The following is a 13,812-nucleotide window of genomic DNA, read 5'->3' on the forward strand; positions in this document are numbered from 1 at the left end:
ATCTAGTCACAAGACAGTGGCAACTACTTCAAGATGCAGACAACACGTGAGCAAAAGAAGCCTACGTGAACAAATGGAAAATGTTATTGTGGCACTAAAATTTGATTGATCCCAGGACAAGCATGTTGTTTTTATTGAAATAAGGTATTGAGGTACCATTTTACTGAATGAGCAAAGGCTGCACAAGTGAACTGGTCCAATCTATACTACATCTTGTTTTTGCTGTTTCATGTATTGTTATTTGTTTGTCTGTTTGCAATTAGCCTTTGGGCATGAACTTGCAACAAAGCTATTCATTATTATATTGGACAGTCTATTTCACCCCACTTCATATCTAATCAAACAATATAACCAACCTACAAATAATACAATCAACCTTGTTAACTCCAGGAAAAAGCAGTGTAAAATTCAATACACTAATGGAGATTCAGATGAAACAAACAAACAAACAAACCTCTGAGGGAACCCAGCATAGGGGTAGGCGACACAAACAACCCATGGAGCATCATGGGGGAATTGGGGTCAATGATACCTGCAGAGAGAGGGAGTAATAAGTAATATTTGTATATCCGAGCATTTCCACAAATATCCTTCATTACTCTTTTAGGTGGTCCTCATAAGGACTACATGTTGTTGCTTACAGAGGTATGAACCTAATTCAAACAACTATATAATAATAAGATGTCACACTAATGAATGCAACTGCCATGTTGCATACCTAAGTCTTGTGCCATCTGACAGCTGGGGAAGAGGAGCAGCTGCACTCCCTCCGGCAGGACAGCTACACAAGCCTGGAAACAAAAACAGGTGTCAGCTCAGACGGCTTATCTTTGGGGCACTAAAAACACTGTCTGTTCATCATATGAAGGGTGCGAAATACCCACTCTCGCACTCTTGCCGATCATGTCCTGTACTTTGGTGCTCACTGGAGACAAGAGGTTGCCAACATTTTTATCATTTACATGTATTTGCATACAAAGCAACTAAAGTTGGCCCAACTTATGACTTCTGAAATAAACTATGTCCCGCCACATCCAGCATATCTAAGCATATCTAAGCCTGGCTTATTTCTTGCCTTCTAAAATGAACATCGAGCTTTGACGGCAACCTCAATTATTGATGGGTAACCTATCTTTTGGCTTAGATTGCCCAGCGGGCAAAGTATTTCAAACCCTGATATGGCACATCACTTCACCCTGGATCAATTCTAACACTTGATTCTCACATGTCGAGTTGTCAGAGTCATCACAGCCACACTGTCCTATACCATAAATTTATTTACCATCATAACTGTTAAGGAGCAAAGGCTACCAACCTCTTTTCTCTTCTCCATGAAGTTAAGCAGTGAGACCAGCTTGTTCTCAACATCAAGCAAAGCCTTCACTTCACAGTAGATAAAGTGTTTGTCACCAACATGAACTGTAAAGGGAGAGAAGTTTAGATGATATTTTTAGTAAAAACTGACCAGAACAATTGCCATTATTTCTTTTCCACTTCATTTAAAATGTATGTGATACCAGATACCAGTCCACATATACATGTAGCTATAAACCCAGGACATGGCCTGGTACATACAACATCATAAATACCTGCACAGCTCCAATCTTACATGCACTAACCTGCATATGCAGAAGGTATTTCAAACCCTGAGAATAATCTGTGTGCCTTATGTATTGCCAATACACAAAAGCTACTTGGTCTCACCTTCCCTGTAAGTTGACACCTTGGGCAGCTTGGTGAAGATGGGACAAGGCAGGTTCTTCTGTAGCTTATGGAAGGGAATCCTGCCACTTACACAGATCTGCTCTTCCCTAAAAAAAATACAACATTCACAATTAAAAAATCATGAAGAAACTGCCTCGTTATTGGACCAATAAATTACACCTATGATGAGATATGTAGACGAATCCTACTACACATAAATGGTGTACATTCTGTGAAGAGTTTGAGATTTACTTTCAAGTTGGATGACTATGTATCTCACAATACAATGGACATGCACTACATGCATTTTTTACAGTGACCTTTGCTTAAGAATACAACATTATACTGTAATTCCTGTTTTTTCTTCACTGTAATTTTATGTCCACTGTTTTTACAGTCACTTTTGTACCGTGAACTGTCAACTTATCATTACCATCATCAAATCATTTGTCTTTTGACTCCCCCCCCCGTACTTGCCACCACCAAGAAGTTCTGTCAACATATCTATTCTCTGTGAAATTTTGCTACAGTGAAGACAAAGTGCATTATACAGTATGCACACATTGAGCCTAAAAAAACAGTGAAAGGGGTTGTCTTACATTTGTATGGGCAGGAGAGTACACGTGGGTGACCGTAGCTGGATCTCGCACACAGGATTCTCCTTGTTCACAAGCTGACCTGTCCACAGTTCATAACCCTCCTCTGTCAGATCCATTTGTGGTCTCCTAGCTGCATGAATGAAGAAATTACATGTAGTTAGAAAAAACTGTCCTTTCTTTTAAAAGAAAATACTATTTTACATGCTCTTTAACATTCAAGGTACTTTGGACTTCTTTAGTCATTGTTCGATTACAATTAATATTTCTTTGTATTTCCTCAAAAGATTAACTATGATCAATATAAAAGTCATAAAATGATGGCACGAAACTACTCTGGAAGCTACTCTGGAATTCTACATTCATTAATGGAAAATTTGTAACAATGTGCCTTTTAGTCAAAATGAAATTCGACAATCATAATGTACCCACCTTCTACAGTCTGTGCTGAGGGGTAGCTTGGGTAGGATGGTCCCGCATGAGACATACTGGAGGGTCTTGGTGTACTGGCTGGTGGGTAGGATGGGTGTGGTCTCTGGGGTAACCTGACAACAAAAAGAATTATATCATTGTAGCTACAACTTTGTTATAACAGCATATGGGCAGACATGTAATGACTGCACATGTACATTGTATTGTGCACAATACTTTTTCAGAATGTCTCATGTAAGGTCCTGTTTTCATATTCATGGCTGACATTCCTTCTGTAGTTTTCAAATGTTGGGTCAGAAATTAGGTATCATATGCAACAGGCTAAATTCTGATACAGCGTTGACCAAACATCCAACGAAAGCTGAAAAATCTGTGTGTGGTACATACACAGTACTTTCTACCGATATGCTTGTTATAACCATATTGAACCAATTGTGTTATGAAACATAGCTGTTTGTCAAAATCATGTTTCTAGTGGTCCCAAGGGCTGGCAAGTACAGCACTGAGAATAGTTTAAGTCAGAAGTGTTCACCTCTGTATAAACCAACTCAACAGCAACATAACATTGGTGAAAAATATCCTCTTTATGTGGGCAGTTAACATACCACACTACATTTGTTTGTCATGCCAACGATTAATATGCAAAAGGCTGTACATGTACATTAGTGTAAGCAGTTGGTCTAGACAAGTGGGTTGATTGTCTGACTCCCACATACCTTGTCTGTGTTGATGAAGCCATGAGGGGGAAGGTTTGGGACCCCCCAAACACTTCAAACTGCACCACAGCGTATGGAAGGACATGTCGAGGGCGCTTCAGCATGTCCAGGTCTCCAAACTCATACAAGTAGTACTGTGGACATGGAAGAATGTTGCAATTGATTAAAGAATTCTCATTGAAATACCTGCATGCAGGAGTTGTTATAAGAAGAATGACTAAGATTACTATTCATTATATTTAGACATACAAGAATATCAAATTTGATGAAATAAACATTTCTTGAGTATTCATTTATCTTTTAATTCATTATATATGTGAGGAGATCCCCATTAAAGTTTACTAGTACTGGTAGTACAGAGTATCTATCCTGATACATACACCTTAAAGTACATGGATGGCCTTTCCATATTCTTTAGTATACTGATGTTAAAGGTACCTGTGCTGCATGGAAGGCCTGGTTAGGTTGAAGGCTCCCTATTTCAGCCAATGCTTTGGACACATGGCAGTCAAAGTTTGGTGTTGGCTCTGTGAAATTCCAGGAGTTGTTCTCAACCACTGACTTCATCTTCCCCTGTAATGTAAGTACAAAACAATGGAGATCAATTAGTTATACTGAACTTAACTTTCTAAAGCAGTTGTGTTCTCTAAGCATGTTTTTTTTGGCAAGGAAAAAGTACCTCAAAAACTGTATATTGTGTTTGTTAGTTGATTAGAATGCATTTCAGCACCAAGGACAGGGTCTACAACATTAATATATTCTGTAAGGTCGAAATTTGAGCCCTGGTGATGCATTATGAGAAAGTTTTTCTGAAAAGTTTTAAAGGCTGGACAGTTGGAGTACCTTACCTTGATGACTTTGAAGATGACAAGGAATCCCTTTGTGCCATTTATAAGGGGCCCAGGCTTGATGATATCTGCATACCTGGACACGTACACACCTGGAAAGATATGAACTTTTGGTCATTTATCAAGATATCGTATCATAGCATTGTATCAGTGATTTATCCATAATTTTCTGATTCTACATTTTCAGAAATATAAAAATCAGTGAACTTGCAAAGTTTGCTGACTTTTATGCACCATTTGAACAAGCTTTGTAGAACAGTGTGTTCTATGTAGTATGTATTTTTGTGGCTGTGTGACCTGACTTACCCATGTTAGGATGTCCTAGGCTGGACAGAAAGCTGCTCCCAACCATCAGTCCTGTCTGACACACCTTCTGGGCCTGGTGAACAGAAGCAGTGCAAACTTACAGTTTTTCACAATTATTCTTACTGATATATCTTGTACAGAAATATAAAAATATAGAAAATATCCAGGTCAAGTGCAAGGAACTCTATTACAAAACTGATGGCACTTTGGCTAACTTGGCTTGTAATTGTAGTATACATTTTGATGAGCAAGAAACCAAATAACTTATTAGTTCCAAATAATCTCCCACAAGTTTATCTTACATTTTCGAAGGTGTCCAGACATAGGAAACATAGCTGTCCTGCCCCCCTTCATAATTGTGTTCTTTAGTTGAATAGATTGCATTTCAGCACCAAGGACAGAGACTACAACATTGATATTTTCTGTAACTGTATGACCAGGGCTCTTAATGATCATAGTAGGCAGTTTTGATGAGCAAGAAACCAAATTAGCTACTGACAATAGTTCAAAGTTGTCGCCTACAAGTTATAATATCTTACATCTTCAAAGGTGTCCAAACACAGGAAACATAGCTGTTCTGTCAGGTCTTTGTCTGTCCTGCCCTCCCCCTTCATCTCTCTTCTCTTCTCATGGAACTGGAAAGACACAGAAGTCATATCAATACAAACAGGGCTTCTTTATACATGTCAATATTGAGTCAGAGACGTTTCTAATTCAACTTAAAGAATTATGGACAATGATCAAAATACAGAAGACCAAACACTCACAAAAACATTCTTTAAGCATCTGCCTCCAACAGACCAAAACACCAGAAGTTGAGAAACAAGTTGTGATCTTTTTTTTCATACAAATACTGTTCGTCATTATCTATGGCATTACCTTGAACTTGTATCCATTTGGTAGCATATTTCAATTGCAATTCTAAGAAAAAACAATGTTAACTGTTGGTCTACCTCCCCTCTATAACAGTGAGAAGACAATTAAAAAGATGTACCTCCTTGACTAGCTCCTGGTTGTGAACCATGTAGATTTTGAGGTGTTTGATCTTGTTCTTCATGACTGGATCCCTGTAACACAGGGACATCTGAGGGAGCAGCTCATGGGTGAACTCACGGGACGTCAGGGAGATCTCCTCCAGCAGTTCTGTGTGGTGAAAGGACAGATGGAATGATAAAGTGAACATTAAGATGAAAGTGGACACTACAGGTAAAGTGTATGGAGGAATGTAGTTACATGTATGCAGCCTGAAATTTTCTTCTGTCGTCTCCGTTTTGTTAAACAAAACATAACATCATGTTCGAAGGCTAAGGCATTAGGTGTAGCACCTCCCCTAGGAGGATCTGGGACATGTTACCCAAGTAAATTTTGAAATCTTGACCCCCTCAAATGCAATTTTGTTTCTGCATGTAGAGTCGCAAATTTTCGTGAATGAAAGAGAGTGGCAATATCAATTGTAAAGTGGCAATATCATGAATGAAAATCAAGCAGATGTCAGCAGGGAAAAATGGCCGAATGAAACAAGAATGATGCAATTCTTACCACACGTAAACCCTAATAAACAAAACAATGTGTAATGATACTAGTATATTATAATTGTGGATCAGTTCAGTCTTATTACTAATATTAGTATTAGTCCCATTCAAGTCACCAACGTGACCAATTATCTAAGTCACACATCGTCATCCAGGACATCCCTCCCAACCAGCTATTCCCATTTTGAAGAAGAAAATTCCATTTGCAAGCTGGGTGATATTGTGTGTAAAGGCGAAATTGGGATGGCCCAACAGTCCATGTACTGGCATGGTCAAAGTACATATGATGAGACATAGGCCTGTGTAGATTGTACACGTAAGTCACTGTATGGTTATACTACAATGTATGCTATACTATCATTCATTGCACAGGGCTCTAAATACTGGGGCACCAAAATTTGGAGCTGAGCACCCAATTTTTTCTGTGCACCTAAATATTTTTGTAGGTTTATGTTATGATACATAATTAATATTTGCTGAAATTTTACTTATTTTATTTTACATGGTGCACCCAAACAATTTTTGTGCACCAACTTCTTTAGGTCGGGTGCACCAGTGCACCTATTCCCAGAAATGAAATTCGAGCCATGTTGCAGGAAGAAACTTGTCAATCCAACTCTATTATACATGGGCTCCCATGGGATATATTGTAACACAGTTTATCAAACAAGCTAATGGATATTCATGTTTCTTTACATAATGGAGATTATAGTATGCAATGTACTAATGATCTTCAGTATCAGTAGGCACACAGCCAAATGACTTTCTATTTCATTAGGTACATGCTATTCAATAGAGGAGAGACCAAGGTTATTTGGGGGATAATGTGCATAACACATGAACAATTTGGTTTACATTGTTTACGTCATAATGGTGCTATCAATTTCTTCAGATGAATCAGCGAGTACAGAGAATCACACAGGATACAGCTTAGTGTACAATGCACATACATTTTAGTTTTACCCTATGTACACATGTAAGTTAAGATAAGTCAAAAGGGTCTACATTGTAGATGGTTATAGATCTAGATGCCAGGGCTCAAAATTAACGGTGTCCCGATGGCTACTGACCACTAAAATTTAGGTTGGGACAACTAACTACAAAGACACTTTGGGAAATTTTTGGGACAACAGAACAATAATAATCAATATCAGAATGTCAGCCCTTCTTTTGTTTATCAGGCACACGTACTTGCTTTTGGCTCCGGAAAAGTCCCCCCGGAATTTCCTGTCTATTGCCTGTCTATGCAATTACATGTATAGTATGCCTGGGAGTCAGAACGTAAGCAAAATAAAGTTGACTTTAACTTCAAGTTGAAGTCATACAATACTAGTCTATTGTACAATACAAAAAACAGGTTGGGACAGTTCATTCTCACTTCGGGACAAATGAAATTTATTTTTGGAACAGTGCTGGAACAATAGGAAGAAGCCTGCAACCCAGTTTCTTACTCAAGTCAAGTTCCGTTCCAAGGGTTCCACACATGTACAATAGGTCCCTTAGCTTAGAATTTGAACTGGTTCATAGATATAAACAGGAAGGCGAACAGTTCCACGTGTTCATGTCATGATAATAATTCTCAGAAACTGTTGTATAAGATTGTTACAGACTACCTTTGGAGTTGATCTGGAATTAAATGGATCAAAACATATTGGAGTGTTCACGTTCACAAATAATCCAATAATCCTATCAAAACGAATCAAACTGTTTCCATTTTTTGCATCACGAACAGGACCTAATGACGCTTTAGGGAACAAGATTTTGTCACAACACATGCAAGAAAAGACTGTAGGTCATGTATGGAGGATGGACATTAAGAAACAAAAAAATATTTGCAATCTTGAAGCCAGGTATAGGATACAACCCAAACAATCACATTGTTACTCTAAGATACAGACTCAAAAGTTAAACTACACAAACTGGTATACATGACAGGTGTGGCATATATAACTCTACATTGCTTGGGCCACGGTAATAATCTATTTATTATAAAATCGGCAAAAGCTATACTCAATGTCTACTCAACCGATACTTATATTATGTGCAAACAACAATTCATATCAAGAACTAAATTATTAAAAAGGAGAAAATTGCTCAACAAATAACTTGATATTACAATTATTAAGTAGAAAGGAAAATATCTGATAGAGTAATAGATTAGATTTATGATCAATTTGTAAGTCACAGTTGTCAATTACACATGATTTTATGAGGTTGGGCTTTTCTACATGAGAAAAACATGTGCACAAAAAAATTGAGAACCAACACAAACATGTATGAAAGACATCATGTGATGTGAGACTACATATATGTTCCAGTAAATCTATTTAATCATACCGATAATGTATGAATATTTTTATGGAGCAAAGATGAGAGCCCCAATATACAAATAGGATGCTTAGGCATGTAGCTAAAAACATACCATGACCCTGTAATTGCAAAAAGGTAAAACATAAAATCAAAAAGACAGACGATATGATGTACTTCTATCGAATGTTCAATGCTTATGATTTTGCACATTTTCAATTTAACACAACTGCATTTCCAATCTAATTTATACCAATCAATCAACTTCACTGTTACAAGGATTGTAACTTATACAACGTGTTACAAGCTGTCAAACAGTATTACAGAATTACAAGTCTAATATCTACACTATTCTATTTATAGTGAGCAGGAACTACATACCTAAAGCAAGAGTATGATAAACATTGTACGTGAGACGATGTGTACAATGTTTAATGAGTGGAAATTTCCTTTAACAAATTCCATTAAAAATTTTGTTTAGTCCAAAAACCGTCCACTACCACTATTCTTTCTGCTCTTATAATATATACGGTATATAATTATAAGGTTTTAAACTTGAACACCTCAATCCTTGGATGATAACTCTGGTACTTGAAGGAATGAATATCTCTTGCTCTTTTCTGAGCTGGTATTAGGCACTTACTTAGTGGTTGGTACATCAACCAGTTTATTATATTAGTTTAGACCCCGTTCATACAAGACTTTAAAAAAATGGCTGAAACCACTCAAATGAAAAAATGTTTTTTATTTAGCCTAGTGTGAACGCAAACCAACTGGTTTTTAGGGGTTTAATTTAAACTTTAAATCTGATTTTCAAAAACAACCTTGCGAGGTGGTTGGGTAAGTGTTTTTGAGGGGTTCTTCCACCAAAAAGCCTGGTCTGAACCCTGAGGGTTTATTCAACCGGTTTTTACGTCATAAGTATGGGTTCATGATGTCAGCCGTGTGGGTTCAAGCTTTTTTTGATCACATTGTTTTGAGCTCGTATCCACTGTTTTTCCGCGTTTTTTCTCCATTTTGTGATGTAATCAACATACGCAACCTGGTTGGCGGACGAGACCAAGCTACTGATAACTATTTTTATAGAGCAGGCCAGTCGCCGAAAAAGCTGTGGGGAGGGGGCTGTGGGTGAGGACTCTACAGGAACAAAAATCTTAACCTGGAAATTTCGGTCAAGTTGGGGGAGCATAGTTTCTAGTTGAAGATAATGGATCAGTGCCACAGTAAGATAAAGAACCTGAAGAAGGCCTTGAGGACAACAATCCAAAGAGCGAGAGGAACAGTTATTCAAACTGCAATCATGGCTGATATATTGGATATTCACCGGACTTGCTAGAGGTTTTAGCTGGGTTTTCCCCCACTACTTATCTAGCGGTTTCAACTGGTTTTAAAAAGTCTGGTATGAATGGGGTCATGTATCGCCTGGGCATTTTTCTTTAATCTGGCAGTCATGCCAACTGTAGGTTTGTTTTCATTTCTCACAGTCACAGTGTCGCTTTTCACTAGGAAGTAGCAACCCTTTTATACTTGTTGATACAGAATGCTCATGATGACATCTGTAAAAGAGTTGGGTGTGACTGTGAGACTGTCCAGAATGAAATCTTTGTGAGGGAAACAGGTTTTACCAGCAAGTGACTCAAGTTGGATGTAATTATGTAACACAATAAGCAACTGAGGCCTTGAATTAAAACTGCATTATGATGTTGCAATGATTGGATCGTTAGGATGACACAAAAAGCACATTTTCTTAACAAAGTAAGTTGAATCAACAACCATACTACCAACAAAACAAGCACTCAAACTCAAATTGGAGGGAGGGTTACCACAGGTGATTCTCAGGGGGATTGCAGTTGATGTGTGTAAAATGAAAACTGTCCTGGACACTTGCAAGTGCCGTGCATCAAACGTGTCAGGACAGATATAATTTTGTCCCATGTAAATTGGGCCTTTGGTTGGGGAGGTAAAAGGCTTCGCCTTCCAATACCATGCAAAGAGTAAATACAATGGATTTACACACAGTCACAGGCTGAAAAATGTGGGACTACATAGGGTTCTAGCCAGCCTAAAAATTTTTTTCTGTCACCCCACTTGTCGAGCACCGAAGGCACATCGGCACGTTACATGACCAGCCAGAACTTGAGTGGGGACAGGGGCACGTGGCGCTGACGCGGGCAACCACGGCGCCTCTGTTTTACAGGCTAGCTGGGGTCGGTGCCGGGCCCTGGCAGGCGTTAGAAATTATCTAAATCTGCTACGTGGAAAATTTGCACTAATTTCCTGTGCACATTTTCTGTAGATCTTTCAAAAAATTGAAGCTCTGCCCATATTTTTACAGTTTACATGCATGGATCGGATTTCGGTCTCACAAATTTGAAGGATCAGGCAAAAATTTAGTCTGTTACAAGAGGCAAAATTCCGTCAAATGACAGAAAAATGGACGCTGGCTAGAACCCTGGGACTAAACAGTACAAGACCCGGTACATTTTTTACCCTCTCGAAGAGACATGTTAACAGATCAAAGATCACTTGACATTTACTGTTCTTGTTATAAAATATGTGACCTTGTTGGACTGGTTTGTGAATATATATAAATAATCTATACATTCACTGTGTACACAGATGCTGCAGTTTTGTAAACAGCAGAGTGCTATACACATAATACAGGTACTTTATTGATTTTGATACCCGGTAATATCAGATCAATATTTGCCAAATTGGCCATGTGTATCTTGTGTTTGAAGCTCTAAGAAATGCATACTGTATCGGTATATGCAACCTTGAATCATAATCAGAAAAGTATATACAAACTGCAACAAATGAAAACTGTGATCCACAGGTATTAGCTGAGTAAGCAGATACAACTCCTGGAAGAGCCTTCTAAAATTAAAAACTTAGTAAAAGTTTCATACCAGCGGGGATTGCGCAGATCTGGATTGATCCCGGCACGGGGTCAAACCAGGACTTATATTATAAAGTCCTTCTAAGCAGGATTCTGTACAAAATTAGATCCGGTACCTAAGTAAGATCAATACAGCTAAGAACCTGCCATAATTGCTGCTTCGAATTCGATAAAAGCTGTGTCCTTTCCCATGAAGACAAATGTTGGTGATGTTAGTTTGGAACATGATACATGTACATCACACAAGGAGATCACATGTATTAGATTCTCTTGAGGCAAAGATGCCGCAGAAAAGGGCTATCCCACTATTGCAACAGCTTTCAAAGTAGATGCCAGGGTACCAACATAGATCTGAAGTCTTGCACAATTCAGTCCATAAATTAATGCATATGCAGACTTCTCTTTTTCTTGTTGACATAAACTGGTCCCACCTTTATGTTTATCCTAGGTCAGAGTCAGATGGGTATACGGTATATAATATAAGAAAGTATATACCATGTACAAACGTATACACCCTACCCAGCAATTACTAATAAATCCATGAACAGCCTGTTCAGCCATTCTAAAATGGGCCCAATTCTCCCCGACACCTATACCTACTCTGATGCATTAACCCATCTACATATTTCTACACACTGACAGTAAAGACATTTGACAGAAATGGGCCATTGGCAATAATTCAAGGCATGCTGAATGGAGTGAAAAGTTCATCCTGTTTACATTACCTCATCTGTATATACACGATAATACACTACTGGAGGCCGTGACAATGTCAGATACAGCAAAACAGCCATCTGGCTATCATTAGCTGTGGTAAGGGCTTTTAACCTATGACTTCTATACTCTGCAGATGTGTCTAGGAACCAAACTCTATTAGAGATGGAAGTCCTTTCCTTGCGAGACATACAGACTGTTGTGTACCACTGGTGACAACATGCACATGATAACTTGTATATGATATCTTGGTTTCTAAGAAAAGTTGATGTTGTAAAAAACCAATGCTGTGACTGTAAGACATATCCTATCTCAGTATCTGGATTTTCAAAATGATTTTTCTTTGTAAAATAATAATTTGATGAATGCAACATGTATTCAATCATTACAATGTACAAGCATAAAAATAAACTAAGCATCATTGCTATAAGTACAATTGTAAGCAAATATAACAACTGACAACAAACATGTACTAGTGCAATGTGTCAGTATAATCACATTCAGAGAAGTAACAAACCCAAATAAAGTTTACCCTTTGAAAGACAACATTTTCAAGTTACAATACAACATGCACATGATAAAGTAGCTACACAACACCTTACCTGCTCAGAGTGGATGAAATTTAAATATTATCCTGGATTAAGTACTTACAGTAGTGTCAGTCTCCAACATTTCTATTTTCACAAGTTGCTGTATTGCTATACATGAACTTGGCTACATGAGCTTGGCTGTCAGCAAACTTGTCCATACATGTATTAGGCAGTGATACCAGTGTTGTGATTTTGACATAGGGAATCAGCTACTAGTACAACAGTGGGCATGGCTAAAGAAAAGTGAAAATTATTCAATCCAGATACTTAGTAAATACTGTAGCCAACTCACATTCACAAGACTCAAGAATAAATAAGGGTATTCATGTGTCTGGCCAATTTATTGCTATTGATTGGCTTTATCCATAAAATGAATATGCATCCATAAAATGAATATGCAAGTTGATCTGGCCTCCTAGACATACGTAATTTCAATTGACACTTTTAAATATTGATTTATATGTAAGGTAAATTGACCTGTACCTGAGCTAGCAGTGACGACTTTATAAAGATAAATTGTTCAATAGAAACAGTGAAGAACAACGTCCATACTGTTCAAATCAAACAAACAAGTATTCAGATTCTTTACGACTTCCTCATAATTTGAGCCTAATGTGCAAGAAATTTGCATAAAACAACAACAACTCAGACACAACATCAACAAAACTTTCTTCAAGTATTCAAAACAAAAGCCTTACCTTTTCGCACAGATCTCTTCCGTGGAATAGTGAAGCTCTTCATGGCCTCAGAAATCCTGCCCGGGTCTTCGTGGGGTAGGGCCGGAATTTCTTCTTCTTCTTCAAACAACGTCTCGCCCTCCCCCATGCTGCCTTCGCCCTCCATGTTGTTTTCGGACTGCAGCAAATTGTCAGAATCAACGCTCGCATTTTCCTCACTGTCAAGGTTTTCTCTTTCACCCTGTCCATCCTGTTCGTTCCCTGAACTGTCACTATCCTTGCCATGTCGTTGTAAGGACAGCTTCTCGAATAAGTTAGCCATTTTTGGCCAATCTTCTGCGGGCTCACCTCATATTTCTTCTCACCTGCATGCTTGCAGAAGACAGCCGTCCAATGTGGACCAATCGCCGCCCTCCTAATGAAATTCAAGTCACGCACGGAAGGAAACGTTAACCGCGCGCTGATTGGCTTAGGGGGAAAACGATCAGGGG

At 38.3% G+C, this 13,812-nt stretch overlaps 1 protein-coding gene across 1 annotated transcript; it reads right to left on the reverse strand.

The window, feature by feature from the left end:
- Positions 1-23: 23 nt before the first annotated feature.
- On the reverse strand, positions 24-13,752 carry LOC109476915 (protein TASOR-like). The gene is made up of 14 exons (XM_019777933.1): positions 13,343-13,752; positions 5,597-5,745; positions 5,142-5,237; positions 4,603-4,675; positions 4,297-4,388; positions 3,887-4,021; positions 3,449-3,582; positions 2,733-2,845; positions 2,304-2,433; positions 1,705-1,811; positions 1,316-1,419; positions 719-791; positions 455-532; positions 24-61 (listed from the first exon to the last, which is right to left on the reverse strand). Exons 1-14 carry the CDS (start codon positions 13,641-13,643, stop codon positions 24-26), a joined length of 1,623 nt encoding a protein of 540 aa, XP_019633492.1. The 5' UTR covers positions 13,644-13,752.
- Between the last annotated feature and the right edge of the window lie 60 nt (positions 13,753-13,812).

This window comes from Branchiostoma belcheri, unplaced genomic scaffold (genome assembly GCF_001625305.1).
Source record: "Branchiostoma belcheri isolate BF01 breed outbred unplaced genomic scaffold, Haploidv18h27 scaffold4, whole genome shotgun sequence".
In the NCBI taxonomy this organism is placed as follows: Eukaryota; Metazoa; Chordata; class Leptocardii; order Amphioxiformes; family Branchiostomatidae; genus Branchiostoma; species Branchiostoma belcheri.